We start from the raw sequence: 17,833 nt of genomic DNA, 5'->3' as shown, positions 1-17,833 counted from the left end.
TAGCCACGATTCACACCTTGACGAACGTCTTGGCGATCAAGTGTTTCCACAAGTTGCAAATGCCCGTCCCAATCCTCCTCTTAATGAGCACGTGTGCTTTTGCATCATTCGAAAAAACCGCTGTAAAAGGAGCCGCAGATGTTTACGAGGTTTCGGACAAGTTTCGACAAGGAATTTGCCGCCAGGCGTCGAGGCGTGGGAGAACGATTGGAAGATCAATTCGTTGCCTAAGGATACAAGTGGGGGCGGCATATTACTTCAAAATGTCAACGTTTAACACATTTATGAGAACTGTGGTCGAATTAACGATTAATGTCATGTTAACCTTATTCTAAGTACAATTAATGTAAATTTTCGATTATGTATTTAATGAGATTTCAAAATTCGTGATTCAAAATTTCAAAATATGGGTAATAAAAAGCCTTGGAAATATATTACTATGAGAATCAATAACTTTCATTATTGACGTCATAACGGCCATTTGCCTTGAAAATAGTTGTCCTGGTCGGGCAGGATATCGTGATAAATTATGCAGATGGGATGATGCCATTAAATTTTGTATTAACCAGTGAGCATAAATAGGTTGTCAATTTGATAAGACCATAGAGTCCAGCTAAAATTTATTATTTTCCTATATAGATATTTGCCAACAAAGATTCACGTATTGTATTTAGGATCTGTACTGGCATGTACATACATACAATATCAACTTATTCACAATTTTCTAACCCTGCGTAGGTGTCACTTTATCAGTTTTAAATACATACATACATATGCATAAGGGGCCGTCCATAAATTACGTAACGCAAAAATCGTCATTTTTTAGACCCCCCCTCCCCCCTCGTAACGGCATCGTAACGCTACTCAACTACCCCCCTCCCCCTTCGTAACGTAACATAAATTTGATTTCACCGCAGGTGATTTACTTTGCACTCGCAATGCATTGTGGGGAATTTTGGGGCGGCACCGATGAAAGGAAAGGGGGGTATCGCTCATTCTGTTACCACAAAATAAAGCCAAAAATCCAGTTTATTTTTACTTATACAACCAGATCATTTCGGTTACTCCATTTTGAGATATTTAATGTCAAAGTTTGACCGCAAACTTTTTTGGATTGAGTTAGAAAATTTGTGACAACTTTGCACTTAAATGTTTCAAAATGAAGCAAATGAATTGATCTGGTTGTACATATCTATGTAAAAATAAAAAAACAATTTTGGTATATTTCTTGGTAACAGAACAGAATGAACGATGGACTCGTTACCCCCCCCCCCCCCCGCTTCCTTTACCGGTTCCGCCCTAAAACTCTCCGCTGTAATGCAACCTTTTCTCAATTTACACCTGGAAAACTAATGAAAAATGTATATTTACATGCATGCACTGAAACCTTTTGGATGACATGAATTCAATATGCTCTGCTCGGCGTATCGTATTTGGCGAATTTTAGTCGAGTTTATAAAATGTGTTACGTAACAAATTTTTTATACCCCCCACCCCCTTCATAACAATTCGTAACGCGCTTCCCATGACCCCCCCTCCCCCCCTCTTGCGTTAGTAATTTATGGACGGCCCCTAACTGACTGTGAGTATATACATAGGATATGCACGTGTGTATGTATGAATTAATTGATGCAGTTCATTACATGTTTATGCATAGACATACATATTTATATCGTGTGTGTAAACTTGTTCTGGTCCTGAAACATTGATAAATTGATAATTTTGCTGACGTGCATATGTATATACGCACTGGTCAAAGAAATTTTTGCTCACGTATACAAACGCGATATACATTTCTGGGTAATTTTACGTCGCTAAAAATGCGAAGTTTGCTTTCCACTTGGAGTCTGAATAATATATCCGTAGTTAAATATTATTCCATGTGCATATACAGCACCAGCCTACATATATGCCCTTACATACGCATATACATATTTAAGGTGACCAAGTGTAATATTATATGGTTAGAGGTTAGTGATTATTGAATAAAGCGAGAATCCTCATGAAACAATAATATCTACTGCTTAGCTGCATAGATATTAGAGCTCTACTTTCTATGGAGAAACCCTGGCATAAATTTTACCGTTCCAGGTACAAAACTTTCCACTCGGATTATCTTTCACGGCCAACCCGTGTCTGACTGAATGTGTAGTGCTTTGGAGATCGGTGGGGATACATATGTGCATACGCTTCACTAAAGGTCACGAACGTGCAGTACATACAAATAAAAAAAAATGGAAAAGAGGAGACGCTGGGTTCTAAATTTTTAAACCACAAAGAATATCAATCGAGCTATTTACAGATATTTAGTACTGGACATAAATGATTAAAAGCTTCTGCTATAAATAAATATGTACACATGTGTATGTATCAGATACCTATACTGTAATTGCATATACAAATACTGTATGCAATAATATTTGATCTCTGCATAAGAATGTTTGTATGTACATACACTGATTGCAGTGTTTTTCATGTTAGCTTCACAAATACATAAGTTGTTACATATCCTTCACAGTTCTCAGGATTTTGCGGCATACACCTGTATGAAGAATAACTTATTTGTGTACAACTTTCCATGTATGTATGTCGTATGTACATCTTAAAGATGTGGGCCAACTCGTGATTTAGCATTATACAGTTCTTATCAACGAATTTATCAGATAATTTTACAATTTCCAGGAAACATTTGACAGACCTGCCTGACGGAGGATTGTACCGATTCAAATGAGTAATACTAATTAAACCAAATAAAAAAAAATTGTTTCCCGGTGATAACGAGATTACTTTGACAAAAATGTTTCATGATTTGCACACACGCCACTTGACATTCTATTGTCTGGGTGCGACGCTAATACATAAAGTATATAACTGATCAGTAGGTATGGGTACATGTACATAGGCAGGATGAGTTAAATACCGACCACAATTTTATGGAATTTTTCAACTTATAGTTTTATCACTGTTCCAACTAAAAACTCATTTTAAAAATTTATAAAAATTGGAGTCATATCTTCTATAGCATTACATAAAATTATAGTCTACCGATACAAGTTTTCCGACTTGATGAGTCGTACGTATGCGAATTTGTGATAATTCATTTGTATTTACAATGGGGATAGAAATTGTACTTTTGGCGACAAGTTTCCTAGGAATAGGAGTTGCCACGCCAAACCAACGCCAAGCTTGGGCACCATATTCAGGTGGAGAAACCCATTTCACCGTCTTCGCATAGTAATGAAAAAATTATTTAATTATAATACCGACTTATGCAGACTATACAAACCCAACTATTTATCTTTCTTAACTTGGATTCATGCCTTGATACCTAAAAGTTTAAGCCAGTAAACTTTTTGTTGTAGAAAGATACCGAATGGAAAAAATACATATCGTCAATTTTTTCCAACAAAAGCGTTCATTTCATTCCGCAATTCTTTCTCCAATTTCATTTCACTACTTCCTAATTTCCGAGAAACAAGACAGGGATATTATCACTAAATTCTAAAATTTCTCATCATCTAAATATGCAAATATATTTTTGTACCCAAATGTAGCAATCTTCCCAATCAGGATGGCCCAGGGGATTGGAACGACCCCTACCTTGTAATTAAAAATAGTTTCGGCAACGTAGTCTACAGGTCTCAGCCTCAAAATAACCTCCATTTCATGCCAATTTTCGAATCCGTGTCGTTTAGAGTGATTCCCAGCGAGGTTTGTAAATACAATTTAAATGTATTTAAAAATAACTAATTATTTAATTACAATTCAGTTTAATACCTAACAGTTCATCTGATTTTATAACGTTCACGAGTTTTAGCCCCAAAATTAAATTGAAATTTTGCATTTCTACTTCTTTAAGAGATACCTCATCGAAATTTTTGATCGCGACGAGGTCGGAGCTGACGACAGCTGCGGAGGCGTCGAAGTGATGGGGTCGAGGCTTGTTGGACCTCTTCACCGATTACAAAACCCGCCTGGAGGGGCGGTCGAATTTGTGTGGAAAATTCCGGACAAACCACGCCAACAAATAATCATACTGCATCGGGAACTTGAAAAAGAGGAGGAAGATTCTGGCTACTCTGTGATCGAAATTATAGTAATTGTTATCATAGTGATAATAGTTTTAGCAGTTATGGCTCTGTGTGGCTGTGGTTTTGATTAAACATCTTTATGCTTAATTTGACGTAAGAAATAAATGAAGTGTTGCGCAATTTTAATTTGTTGATTATTGTAGCCGTTGTCGTCAGTAATTAAAAATCTTTCCAACATGCATGAAGTAAATATGCATGATTTAGGTTACAGTGGACAAAATTAAAAGACTCTGTAATTAAGAATTACCTACGTATGTACGGATTGCAGAACAATTTTATTAATAAAGGAAGAAAGCTCTAAGTAAAAAATTACTGACAAAATAATTAGCATAACCTGAGAACGTTTGTCAATACAAAAATTATAAATACAATCGAAGGCTGCGAAACGATATTCTTTCAAAAAAGTTGATACATTTCCAATCCAAAGTCCAGTCCAGAGTCGTTGAGAGATAGAGTCGTTATATTTTAGACGGACTAAGTGTATTTGCAGGTCGGCTTGTGATTTTTCCAGTCCAATTTCTGGCACCGCTTGGTACAATACGTCTCTCGCCTGCAGACCGCACAATACATCAAGTCGCAGGCCTGCTGGGAGCACAAAAGTTCGCGACCATTGTTCATGGATGCCATCTGCTTGGGATGTATCTCGCCGATTTCACCACAGTAGGCGCAGAGTATTTTCTTCAAGTATTTTCCTAGCAGACGTTGCAAAAGGGGGGTGAAATCGTCTGCAGCAGTGGGTTCGACTGGAGCGTCGTTATGCTGTAAATAAGTATAAGATATAATTCTGAACAAAATGTCGCACTTCAATTAAATTTAAATAGTAATTGACTCACTTGAGCTACGACGAGTCCCGGAAAGTTTTCTTTATACTCGTCCAATTTCCCGTGAATGACGACACTCCCATTTATCCCTTTGTATCCGAACTGTCTCCCAGTGGGGTCGACGATGTACAGAGTTCCATCCGGTAGTTCTGCCAAGAGGACGGCGTGTCGAATAGCCAAACTATCTCTAGCGTCGTTCATAGTCGTCATTATTTTTTGCGTATCAAACCTGACAAATTCTGGGTCAGGAATGTCCCCTGCCTCAGCACCGAAGTATGTTGCTGGTCCCTCAACGGCGCGGGAAATTTTCTGATTGATGGAGTACACATTGGTTGGGACGACTTCAAAGATTGTGGGTCTCAGGGAAGACAGCGGGATCTGTGACATCATGCAAAAATAAGAATACCGACATAAATCCAGTTTAATGTATAGCATACCGTGTCCCCCGTGGGAAGTATCCAATTCTTAAGACCCATTTCTTCCAGAGATGGCACACTCGCCAAAATTCCGGCCACCAAAGCTCCCGTTTTACCAAGAAAGGTTAACCCCCAGTAAACTTCAATCTTCTGTTCATCACTCAGCAAGATGGGTTGTGGCGATACAAGGACTCCATTTTGTGCGAGCGACGCATGAAGTTTGTCATTCACCGTCCAAATATCCATGAAACCACGCAAGTTTCTGATTTCGAAGAAGGGTTTTTCGCCCTCGTCCGGAGGTAGAAGTGGGTCAAGAGCATTGCAGGACGAACCGATACGGAAAATGCCATCAGTTGACACTCGAGTAACTTTAAACGGTCTGTAATAGTTACAAAAATTATCAATTGTAAAAGACATAATGACAAAATTACATAAATATAATTGTGCGATACTCACGCGAACAATGACTCTGGGAGCGTCGAAGGATTGATCATGTGCCTACTTCCTTCTGGACCCAATGAAGATTCCACATCGACCAGAATGTCACACTCTGACAGGAAAACTGGCAGATTTTCCTCCACATTCTTAATTGTTGGCATGTGCTGGATAGCTTGGAGGATACCGACGGCACGATGAGCGAACTTCACAAGGTCCAAATCTTCCATGTCTGCTTCCATCTTCTCCTCATTAGGGAACAATGCTGTCGCCATATCGCCTTAACTCACCTCCGTGTCGACGAATCACTCTGAAACAAAGGAAATAATTATGTAATTACGAATTACTGTGTTGTGAAATGTGAATATAATGATAACTAATTAAGCACCTTATCCTCTAAAATAAATACAAAAATCCGGTCCGGATTATGCTCCTTTCGCGATTCGTCGATGTGTAAATGTATTTCAAAGTTAATCTGAAACAAAACAACGAATTACAAATTACTAGAAAACTTATTGTTGTTTTGCCCGACTGGAAAGGTTGTGCGATGGGTGCCGCGCTGTAGTTCAGCCAGCTGACTTTCAGCAGTCTCAACTTCAGAGTCTCAAGTTGAGACTAATGGGAATGTTTATGCAATGGGATACTTTGGTTTGGTTTGAGAATGCAAATGCAAAATTTGAGCGTTTTCTCAACTTTTGTAAGTTACAAATTGTAACTTACAAATTGTAAACGCAATTGTAAATGCGTGGTTGGTTTATTTCTCAAATGATTATCAACTTTGTGAGTGCTTAATAACACTCAGAAAGTCAGAAATAGAGAAAATTATCCAGGTTATCCATTGTTGCCCAGGCCCCAATTCCCCAATCCAATCCAGACAATGTGCTGCCCATAGGCAAAACGGTAATGGCGTCCAACGTGCTCTTGGCGATCGCTTTTCTACACTATCAACTATGCTGAATAATCGTACACAAATTCGCACTAATTGTATTTGCAAAAATCAGCATTTTAAAAATAAATGTCATTAAATATTTTAAATTGTTCAGGTAACATATATCCGTATGCAAACGAGTTTCAATATATGTACACGTATAAGATGCATTTTCAACAAAATTCGAAACATTTTCAGGACTTGTCACATATTTAATTTTAAAATAAATTTTACATAGGTGAATGTTAGTAATGCGGAGGGAAAGACGGTACATTTGAAACCTTAGCCCTGTATTAACACCACTTGTATTATATTTCCGATCTTGGAGTAAGAACAAATTAACCACTTCATTCAGCGTCCTGCTGAGAAAAAATTTTCATCTATAGGTTTATTAAAGTTTATCAGAGGAGGATCGCCATCGGCAAGTCGTGTGGCTGATCTTCCCGATAAGTATTTCCAGAAAACAAGTATTTCTTCCAAGGTTAATGGCGGTCTCGGTGTGGGCCATGAGTTTCCTTTAAAAGCTGATAAGCCTGGTGGATAGCTGAAGTTGAATTTCAATAATTTTAACAATTTGATTTTCATACATATATGTTCACATTATAATTTAGTTGCACAAAAATTTTGCAAAGCGACATTTGTCTAATACGTAAAATTGTTGCAAAAATCATTTTGTCAATTACTTACCAGCCCCCGTAAATCATCATTGGGAAGTTCTGCTGCTTGGATTTCCGATAACTACTCGTTAATTTAAAATCCGTGTCCTTTTCGACATTTAACATTCTCGGTTTCTCCTCCTAGAAAATGTTACTCATTAGAAAAGCATGTAATAATATGTAGGTCAAAGTCCTCCCGAACTCTAGTCGTTTTAAAGAGTAGGATGCCACAATTCCAAAATTAGGAATTTTATCTATGTACTTTCCTGCTTAGTTACCGGTTTAACATTTTGCCCATGAGATTCAAGACTCGTTATAGGTGATGGCGTGCTCCGTTGTTTGTAACGATGCAATCGGTTGGGGCATCAACTTAGGATTAGTTGGAAAAGATGAGATTGTTTGTACCCAGATTTGCAACAGTATTAATGAAATCTAAAAAACAACACATTTATAAATATACATATTGAGGGTATTCATTTTGAGTTCGCATCATTAGCAACGTTCGCAAAAAAATGGAGTTCGCAAGTTCGCAAAAATTATTGGCTTGAAAATTGATTTGCCAACTTGCGCATCTTCAAGGCTAGTATTTAGTTCACAAAATAATTTTCACAAACTTTGCACTGGGAAAAGTCCATAAATTTCCATTAGTTACCAAAGTTTTGCCATTTGAATTTTTGAAATTTATTATTTGATAAATTTCAGATGCAAAATTTCGGTAACTAATGGAAATTTACGAATTTTTCTCATTGCAAAATTCGAGATATTTGAACAAAATTTTCATTTGCGAAGTGTCGTCACTTTGTTGCTTCGCAAAATTCGCAGTTTCGAAAAAGTTGCGATGCGATGCGAACATGCGAACTTGTAATGAATACCCTCATTGTTTACATATAGATAGATATGTCTATTTATGTGTAAACAAAGTTGTATAAAATTCGTATCAAATTATTTATGACACTTACAATTTGTATGCTCATGTTGCCCGTTGGGTATTTGGCGCAAACTATCGGGTAATTATCACGCAACAATAGTTGTTATACGTTCACTCCATTGGTTTTGAGTGCATAGAGATGTGAGTTTCTATCAGCATTTTGCCCATCCTGACTTTGTAAATCGACAAGAGAACAGTTGGTCGGGGTTAATTTAATTCTGAACGAGTTTTTTTATTACAATTGGGTCAAAGTATTAAAACATCTGCGTCTCTAACTGCTTCATGAATTTACAAGGTATGCATAATTGAAAGAATGTCGTGGTCATCTTAAGATACTCATTTCTGCGTATGCACAATTGACTCATCTTTGGAATATTAACTAGTTTGAAATTAATTCATTAGATGTAAAAACCTAGGATTGAATTAGTAAATAAGTACTCTAATGAACAATTAGCAAAAATATTTAGGTACTTATGAAACGCATACAAATATTTCAGAGGAAGATAAAACTGGTTTGTTAATTCTAAATGACTTAAAATTACACGCATCTGATTGAATAAAGATTAATCTAGTTTGTCTGCTTCATTTAAATTGTAAATGCATGCACCAAACCTGTATAGTATTTGAAATTTAATGGCATTAGTACTTAATTACTCGTATATTCGGATATGATATACAAAAATATATGGGGAGTTCCTCTTTGGCCTCCTCTCGTGCATCACGTATCTCTCTCTCGCTCTGCATTTTGGATCCTCTTCCATCTGGGTCGCGGGTGTGCCAGGGCAAGTTAAGTGTGTCCCAAGGCATTATCGCCATGTGAGCCTCGTCCACTCACTCCCCCCACCTGCGTGCCTGGTGACACCCCCTGCCACACCCGTCCCATCAACGACAAGCTTAGCCATCAGGCGAAGTTGGATTCGCCGGACCCTGTGCACGGGAGGATCTACGCCTTGGAGGAGCTCCCCCAGGTAAGACCTTTGCTTGATATATTGGGGTGGTGAACATGTGGGGGTGGTCGACGGAAGAGTGAGTGTGTGCGGTGGTGGTGGGGGCGGCTGGGGTAGGTCTACGGGGTTCCCATGACCTAGTCATGTGCTGCGGTGGGAGGGGTTAGTTCGTGGGGTGTTTCATGGCCCCTTTATGGGGTCACTTAGGCCGAACCCTGATGGGTCATTGGTTAGTTTGTGGTCCATGGATGCTCCGCTCCAGCCCAGAACCCGTCGTGTCCCCGCCAGCACGGCGCCTACTCACTTGAATGTCACCATTTTTCCTGATATGCAAATCGCCTATAATCGCTGTCTTGCATTTGGTCGAACCTGGGTTTCATAGGTAGTCAGGGCCGAATGGTGAACTGGGCATCCTTCCCAGTTCAGGTAGAGGTTTTCCAGACCAGAGTATAAATCCAGGTCGAACTTTTCGTATTTCGATATCTGAGGTTGCCGGATAACTCTTAAGATTTAAAAATGAATGGAAGGGAGTGTACACATATTTTTGGAACAAAATTTTGTTCCATGTAAAAAGTATGTGACTGTAATACCAGCACTATATTTAACCAATTATCTCGGTAATTGGTGCAAAAAATTCCTGTTCAATACCTTACAAAGTGTGTTGACATCAAAGTGATCGCACAATTTCAATCTTGAATTGTTTAAGTTGTTTTGAGTGACTGTAATACCTGCACTATCTTTAAGTAATTATCTAATTACTAATTAAAGTCGGTAGAAATTGTTGTTCACTTTACAAAATTTGTCAACTTCAAAATAATTTCACAGTTGTAAATTTGGACTGATTAAGTCGTTTTGAGTGACTGTAATACCAGCACTATCTCAAACAATTATCTCAGTAATTATGCTCATCACAAATTACAATTAAATTACAACTTTTTTTTGGAATTGGGTCCAATTTTATTTTAAATAAAAAAGCGTCATGTTCTATGTTTGTCCCCTCCAGCTACCATTATGCAGTTCTCAATGCTGAAAAGTCTTATGGCATCCAGGTCGAACTCACCCTATCCCGGTTCGATCTGGGTTTATACTCTGTTCCATACTGACCACCATAGTCTGGTTTTCCCTCTACTCCCCTGTCTACTATCACAATTATTATAATCTAAAAATTTGACTATACAAAATATATGTAACAAACTATGATTGTGAATTGCAAGAGCTATTGGCTATATATGCAATAAAGATATTATTATTTTATATACAAAAATATATGTGCAAATAAACTGTCTGATTTTACTGTATAGATATTCACGCCGTTTTCCCTAAAGTCAACAAAGCTTTAAACGTCCCTTTAATCGCAGCCCTGAAAAATTTCAAAACCGTCAACCGTTTAAACGCTAAAACCCCCTCTTTCCCAATAACCACGGGTTTCTGACATTTCCGAAATTTGGAAAAGTACTTGGCTTCCGTCTTGTCTTTGAATGATATAACTTTCCAAGATTTTAACGTCTTGATCGAAAAATTATTAAATTTTCCTGCAATTTCTAGAACAGCTCCCCAGCCCAATTGTTGCACGATGGCCCAAATGCTCAGCAAGGTCTGGAATAAATAAACAATATATATTTATCGCAACTTAAAATTTTTACGAAGGGTAATTTTACAACAAATTTCATGTGTTTCTTACCAATGTCGAAGAATTCATAGAGTACCAATTTTTTAGGATAGAAAAATTGCAAAATAAGCTGAGATGAGCTATCGTCAAATGTGTCAATGCAAGTATAGACCATGTCCCCTGCATAATTTCTTTATGGAGAAGTTGCACGCTTGTAAATTCTCGAGAAAGATAATACGCCGACGATCTTAGGGCACTAACTGTCAACTGTTTCACCGAATTTGTCTTAAATTCTCTCATCACCAATAAAATCGAGACTGTAATGTGAAAGAAAAATCGTAAAACATCAAGTTAAACTTTTCATAAATACTAGAAATGTGTATAATTTACTGAAATAGATTGTCCCAACGATCATGAACCGCATAAATGTATACCATGCGATGCAAGACGTCCACGTGATAAAAATCAATGAGACAAATATAAATATCGGGTTATCTTTCAGTTTAATCCCTTTGGGAATGATGTGTCTGGGATGCATCGGGTTATCTGGCGAGACAATGAAAAACAACGTCGTAGAAATTGGCAGTAACAAGAATTGAGTCAATTGCAAGAGTACAATGGCGTCCATGAATTTTGTGTACTTTTCCATTTCAGGTCGGGACGAGGAACGCATCCATTTTCCTAAGAAGAAATTTAGTGTTTAGAAATTAAAAGGTTTCAACTTTAGTAGCAACACTTAGCTACTTTATGTGAATAATACAAATATGTCAGAGCGTCCGTGATTGTCATGTTATGTCATGTGATCATGTCATGTGATTAGGGGCCTAAGGCAAATATCAAATTCTGAAATTAACTGTGTAGATTGTATGTCTTTCAGCACATTTTCTACCCTGCCCTCTTACATATATTTTTAAAAAAATACGCGCAGCTACATAAATATATACATACTCAAGATCGGTGATTATTAATTACTTACTATGAAAATATGGAACGTATGATTTGCCCCCGTAACGATGTCCTCCTCATTGAAATAAAATGACAAGAGTATTCCAAAAACGAGGATTAACGCACAACTGAAAGCATACGCAGAATAAAAATATGGATTGTTCTGGCCCCCTTCTAACTTCCACAGTTTAAACGTCTGTGCCAAATTAAAGATAAGACACAACAATATAATGAAAATCGTTCTGCGAAATCTGAATTTTGATCTTCCCGTGCTTTGAAATAATTTTTTGCTAGAGTTGAAACTAGCACTTGCTATGCCAAAGGTGCAATCTACTGTGGACATTAAGCTAACCATCTTAAATGTAAAGTTGGAATACATTCCCAATTTGTTCTATTTTATTTTAGGTTTCAAAATTTCATAAAATATATTAATATGAATTCAAGATTTCGAAGGTTTTGAATTATTTGTTCGGGAAATTTGACCTTCACTGAAGTAAGAAACATAAATAACTGACGCCGAATGCAAAATTCCTTAATGCAAAACTTTTATGACTAAAATTAACTATCTCTTAGATAAATTGTCTAGATCATAAATTGATTAGACATTTCACCAGTTTAAATAGAAAATACTTGCTATTTGTCTTGCACAATTTTTTCGTATTTGATCCAAGTTATAGTAATTATAGTTTGCCCTGTAAACGGTTCCAATTTGCAAACTTTGTCGAGGTTCGATTATATCAAATGAATATGCAGGTTTGATTGATAGCTATTAACGTAATGACGAGGGTTAAATTTTACCAATGTAAAGATATGCAAACTTGTGGGTGTGGTATATATGCAGCTATTTACAAATTATAGCTGCCACAACAGGCTATATATATACTTGGTTTGAATTCAAAATATTTAGATTTGTCGCGACTGAAGGGGAATATTTTTACAAAGTGTAGGCTTCCGGACTTTGTTCTGCGTATGTATGTATAATCAGTGTATTTAAATAATGTTTTAAGCTCTTTGGGTGAAATAAAATACATATATACTTAAAGAACGTCCGGGAATGAATGGGAATGCGCGCTCTAGCGAGTATATTGACAAATCAATAAACCCGCGAACTATAATAATTTAAATTTCTGAAAGCCCACTTCATTAGGGTCAATTTGGTATATCACTCTTAAATTTCAAAAATGGATAAGGGTAGAAGAAGCTTGTTTGAAAGGGAGCTGTTAGCAAAACGAGTGATGGAGTTCTACAACACGACAGCCAACCGAGACTCCAAGGTGACCTGGAACTTTTTTAAGCAGGAAGGAATTCCAAGTTCAAATGTGTATTCCTACATAAAAAAGTTCAAGGATTCCGAAAATGTGCAATTCAAGAAGCCAGCTGGTCGTCCGGCGAAGCTAGCGACCACTCGAGTGAAAAATAGAATTGAAAAAATTTTCAAAACCAAGCCATCAACGTCAGTAGCTGTAGCTGCCAGGAAAGTCAAAATTTCCAAAAGCTACCTGGGGGAAATTAAGGTCCATAAATTAGGAATCAAAGCAAGGACCAAAAAACCTGCACCAAATTACAAGCCCGTACAAGAAAGTCGGATCAAGGATTGCTGTCAAAAATTGTTGAAGAAAATGCGTGGAAAAGTAGTGATCCTGGATGACGAAACGTATGTTCCGGTTGACCCTTCAAATCTTCCAGGGCGTCATTTTTTTCATAGCTCGGATCCCTCTGAAGTGGCTTATGAAGAAAAAGTACGAAAAAAAGACAAATTTCCAAAGAAATATTGCATTTGGCAATGCATCTCCAGTCACGGACATGTATCAGACCCGGTAGTTCTCGAAGGGAATATCAATCAAGATATTTATCTGAAAAATTGCGTCAAGGCTGGATTGGAAGCATTTATTAATAGGTTTCACAAAAATGATAAAGTTTTGTTTTGGCCTGACCTCGCCACTTGTCACTATGCAAAGAAAGTGACCGAGTACCTCAGAAAGAAAAATATTGATTTCGTACCAAAAGATATCAACCCACCTAATGTACCCCAACTCCGCCCAATCGAAAAATTCTGGGCACGTTCTAAGTCAGTATACTCCCGGCTTCAAGATGTGCCTGACACCTTTCGAAAATTCAAAGGACGATGGAAGAAAATCACCTCGGAAGTGGCAAAAACTTCGGGAAAAAATTTAATGAAAAATCTTCGCAAGAAAATCGAACTAGTCGCCAACGGGGGTGTGGCGGCCTTAGCTATTAATTAAATTATGTAGGTACGTATTTGGTATTATACATATGCAAAAAGTTTAAAATTCCGATAACTCATTGTGATTTTATGACCACATTTTCAGACCATTCCCATTCATTCCCGGACGTTCTTTATAACGTTGATACATACATATGTACACAAGTACATATTATGTACCTATTTATGTGCACCTGTATCACTCCAGTGCGGGGAAGGAGGGGGGTCATAATTCTTCGAAAATCGATCGTCCTATAGGAATTCGATCGATTTTCGAAGAACTATGACCTTATTACAGTATACTGTGTGAGTGCATAAGTGTTAGGATTGACAACAACTTGATTACAGCATAATTCCACAATAAGCTAGGTGATTTTTTTGCATAATAAAAATTATGTAATGTCCATGCAAACATACAAGACTGAGACATGTCATGCCGTATCTATATATTTATGTACTGTACGCAAATATAACATGTGCATATGTACATATTTAGTTTATGGAGATTTTGCTTCAACTCGTTTACACCCAATCTGTCTCATTATTTATTATCACAACTACAATATGTCAATTTTATTAACATATGATGTGATGGCTTATCTGTACTGATTAAACAAGCATACACTTACACTTGACAAAATGAGAAAACAAGTTCTATCACGAACCAACTTGAAATCTGCCGAGCTCCACAGATTCTGTTCTATATAAATACTTGGCTCCACAGTTTTACGTATTCTTTACCATCGATTACATATTTTTAATCACAAAGTCTGATCAAAAAATTATTCACAAATAGTATGGCTTCAAAACCGGTCCCCCGAAGAAGCGGGCGTCTTTTACAGGAATCGAGTAAAACCAACGATATGGAATTCTTACCAACTGAGGTTTGGATAAAATATTAAGCTTAAATTAAATAAAAAATAAAATTAGCGCGACATCGCTCATAGTAACAAATTCAATTCAAAATTTTAAAAAATGTCTCTAAATTTCAGTTACTCCTTATCGTACTGAAGTTCGTTCCACGCAAAGAACTCGTAAAATGTCGCCACGTCTGCCGAAATTGGAACACCGTGATCACCATCTTGTTAAAATCGCACCTTCCCGAGGTCAAAATTGGAATTGGGTACACGGAGGCGGAAGCCAAAATAGAAAAACACAACCTTAAACAACTTCGAAAAACTTTGGATTCCCAAAAATCGGCCGAGAATTTTCCCTTTTCGAAATTCTTCTTCGGCCGACTCCTCGATTACGCTGAAGTAGAAAAATTATGGCAACACCATGGCGCAATAATGGAACACGTGACAATCGATTGTCACAATAACCCTGAATTTATCGAAGTGGATCCCGAATTCGAAACGGATCAATTACTTTCATTTTTCAAATATTGTGGCGCCACGCTTACCACGTTACGGATCAATTTACCCAGAACTGTAATCGAATCGGATGAGTTATTCCCCAAAAATTCCAAGAAAAATCAACCCCATTCATTCCCAAAATTACAGAAGCTTTCCATTATGAGCAAACTAATGCACAATTTCTGTGAAATGTCCTACACCCAAATTGAACTCGGCTTTTGGAAACATTTTCTCTCAACTTGCCCCCAACTGAAAGAATTAACGCTTGACTTTGACCTCGACCCAGAGCAGATGACCTCCATGCTGCCAATGTTTACCGCGATTAAGGGCACAGTTGCGAATAGTTTGACCCTGTTGAAAATAAACTGTCAATTGAGCAATGAAGAACTTCAATCCTTAGCCAAACTCGGAAACCAACTTAATCTTGAAGCCTTTCACTTAACCCGGTTTCACTGCACCGCTAAAGCAAACAAACTTCAAGCATTTTTGAAAACCCAAAGTTCCACTTTGAAGAAGCTAAAATTGATCTACGATTGTTATTATGTGGCAGATGAAATCGAGTTTGAATCACTTGACCCGCCGGATTTTGGGGATTGCAAATTACCAGAAATGACGAAACTGGAAAAGTTGACCATTTCGGGGACAAGTGATGGTCCATTTCGTCATCTGCGTGCTCCAAAATTGCGAGTTTACAATATATTCGTGATGGATGTAGCGACGAAGGATGAGATCGAAGGGATGCTAAACTTTGTGCTGCCATTAAACAAAGAAGGACGTCCGCAAGATCGGGGGCACAAATTAGAAGTTAACATTTACAACCTGCCGAGAGGTTTGTCTGACAGCGATGCGGAGGCAAGAGTTGCTATGTGTTTTCCGGAAGCGACATTTTTTACAGGATCAAAAAGATTAGGAGACAACTATTACTACGGGTTTGAGTAATTTGTTTCAATGTGCAAAATATTGTCGATTACAGTGAGGGTTTCACTGTGAAGATGAAATTCTTGTATCGAATTTCCTTAGGCAGGAAAATAGTTTATTATTCAAACATTGTGTATACATATTTAAATATTTCCTGATATCTTTAGTCCAAAATTAAACAACCAACAAAGTAACTTAGATAAGTACTTATTTACAATAGGTATTACAATGACGCATTACTGTCGACTGTGCATAATTGAGTGACACATACATACGTGAATATGTCTCTTCCGATGTAAATAAATAAATGAAAACTGGTCAGGTAATCCAACCACGTAGATTTTTCCTTATATTACATTTCTTGTATTATATATTTATGAAATTACATGCCTACATATTTTAAGTGGCTTCGAGAAATTGGGTAAAATCATATTCGTTAAAACGTAATTAGTGAAACAATAATACACATGTACATACGTAGTGTATTTATTATATTTTACTTACTTTAATTAATTGCCACCATTATATCTAGTTGACTACGTACATATGTATTGTCAGCCAACTCTGCAAAGTTGGGTTTATTTTGTGCTGGAATATGTCTTCTTTGTGTGAATGATGTGATTGGAAAATGTGAGATGACTTTTACTAATTAATCTGCAGTGTTTCGTTTCTTGCGGGTTTTTCTCATTTTTTGCACTGCAAAGCAAGAAATGCAAGAAATGCAAGGTGCAAGAAATGCAAGAAAGTGCAAGAAACACAGCGCCATCTAGCGACGCGCCTTCAGAACTATGGCGGCGGGAAGGAGTTTCTTGCACTTTGCATTTCTTGCGGGTAAAAATACCTGCAAGAAACCAATTTCTTGCGGTTATTTCTTGCAGGTGGTTACTTGCACCCGAAACACCGTTAATCTGGTTAAAAATGTAGTAATTTGCATGAATTGTAAAGCAATGCAATAATAATAATGTGTGAAAGACAGCAAATATTCTTGTGTCTGTACAACTTGAGTCCCGTTACTTTATTCCTCTCTCTTTCCCCTCCAATCTCTTAATAATCCTTTTCTTTCCAATCTCCATTCTTATATGGTACATAATTGCTACTACGACAGCAGACTTTAACATAAATGAGTCACATAATCATACAGTGTTTTAAGTGTGATTAGTCGAGTTTGCTTGGTCGTGAGATATGGGAAAGGTCAGCTCCAAACTGAAGCCGTAACCTGAAACTGTCTGGTTTGCCATTCTCCATCCGGTCTCAACACTTGGCTATTTTGCATACTGGACAATTTATGTAACACTTTGTTTCTGTCGCGTCGTCGGGATTTTTATGTATTATAACATACAGCAAAGCCAGGTTGCTCACAGTATGTACAAGCCCATAATACCCATTGTACGGCGCTGGTCGTTTAGCTTTTTCGAAATAAATTTATGTAAAATGATTTCATGGAAAGAACAATAATAAAAGCCCATAATTTGTACATAAGGTCGTACTAATTCATAAAAGACCTAAGTGCAGTCGATGCTGAATTCAGAAAAGACCTAAGTGCAGTCGATGTTTTATTCA

General features: G+C 37.3%; 4 protein-coding genes and 1 long non-coding RNA gene across 6 annotated transcripts; 2 read left to right on the top strand and 3 right to left on the bottom strand.

The window, feature by feature from the left end:
- Positions 1 to 2,857: 2,857 nt before the first annotated feature.
- On the top strand, positions 2,858 to 4,211 carry LOC110849647. Its single transcript, XM_022097078.2, has 3 exons — positions 2,858 to 3,234; positions 3,555 to 3,711; positions 3,860 to 4,211. The coding sequence occupies exons 1-3, from the start codon at positions 3,080 to 3,082 to the stop codon at positions 4,160 to 4,162; spliced, it is 615 nt and encodes a 204-aa protein (XP_021952770.1). The 5' UTR covers positions 2,858 to 3,079; the 3' UTR covers positions 4,163 to 4,211.
- Positions 4,212 to 4,347: 136 nt separating this feature from the next.
- Positions 4,348 to 6,340, bottom strand: LOC110849646. The gene is made up of 5 exons (XM_022097077.2): positions 6,152 to 6,340; positions 5,785 to 6,073; positions 5,350 to 5,707; positions 4,925 to 5,290; positions 4,348 to 4,850 (listed from the first exon to the last, which is right to left on the bottom strand). The coding sequence occupies exons 2-5, from the start codon at positions 6,036 to 6,038 to the stop codon at positions 4,566 to 4,568; spliced, it is 1,263 nt and encodes a 420-aa protein (XP_021952769.1). The 5' UTR covers positions 6,039 to 6,073; positions 6,152 to 6,340; the 3' UTR covers positions 4,348 to 4,565.
- Positions 6,341 to 6,745: 405 nt separating this feature from the next.
- LOC118435677 lies at positions 6,746 to 8,659 on the bottom strand. 2 transcript variants are annotated; one of them, XR_004834958.1, is made up of 4 exons: positions 8,307 to 8,659; positions 7,626 to 7,779; positions 7,379 to 7,488; positions 6,746 to 7,235 (listed from the first exon to the last, which is right to left on the bottom strand). It is a non-coding gene; the product is annotated as an uncharacterized LOC118435677 (long non-coding RNA). The 2 variants fall into 2 exon arrangements; XR_004834957.1 differs by having other exon boundaries at positions 7,379 to 7,779.
- A 1,350-nt stretch (positions 8,660 to 10,009) lies between these two features.
- LOC118435948 lies at positions 10,010 to 11,498 on the bottom strand. Its single transcript, XM_035852503.1, has 3 exons — positions 11,222 to 11,498; positions 10,904 to 11,148; positions 10,010 to 10,818 (listed from the first exon to the last, which is right to left on the bottom strand). Exons 1-3 carry the CDS (start codon positions 11,478 to 11,480, stop codon positions 10,528 to 10,530), a joined length of 795 nt encoding a protein of 264 aa, XP_035708396.1. The 5' UTR covers positions 11,481 to 11,498; the 3' UTR covers positions 10,010 to 10,527.
- A 3,158-nt stretch (positions 11,499 to 14,656) lies between these two features.
- LOC110849817 lies at positions 14,657 to 16,814 on the top strand. Its single transcript, XM_022097269.2, has 2 exons — positions 14,657 to 14,884; positions 14,993 to 16,814. Exons 1-2 carry the CDS (start codon positions 14,798 to 14,800, stop codon positions 16,292 to 16,294), a joined length of 1,389 nt encoding a protein of 462 aa, XP_021952961.2. The 5' UTR covers positions 14,657 to 14,797; the 3' UTR covers positions 16,295 to 16,814.
- Positions 16,815 to 17,833: the final 1,019 nt, after the last annotated feature.

The sequence above is a fragment of the Folsomia candida genome, unplaced genomic scaffold (genome assembly GCF_002217175.1).
Source record: "Folsomia candida strain VU population unplaced genomic scaffold, ASM221717v1 Fcan01_Sc005, whole genome shotgun sequence".
NCBI classification, from domain to species: Eukaryota; Metazoa; Arthropoda; class Collembola; order Entomobryomorpha; family Isotomidae; genus Folsomia; species Folsomia candida.
Note: the sequence above shows the minus strand (reverse complement) of the source record. Positions and strands in the feature narration are given on the sequence as shown.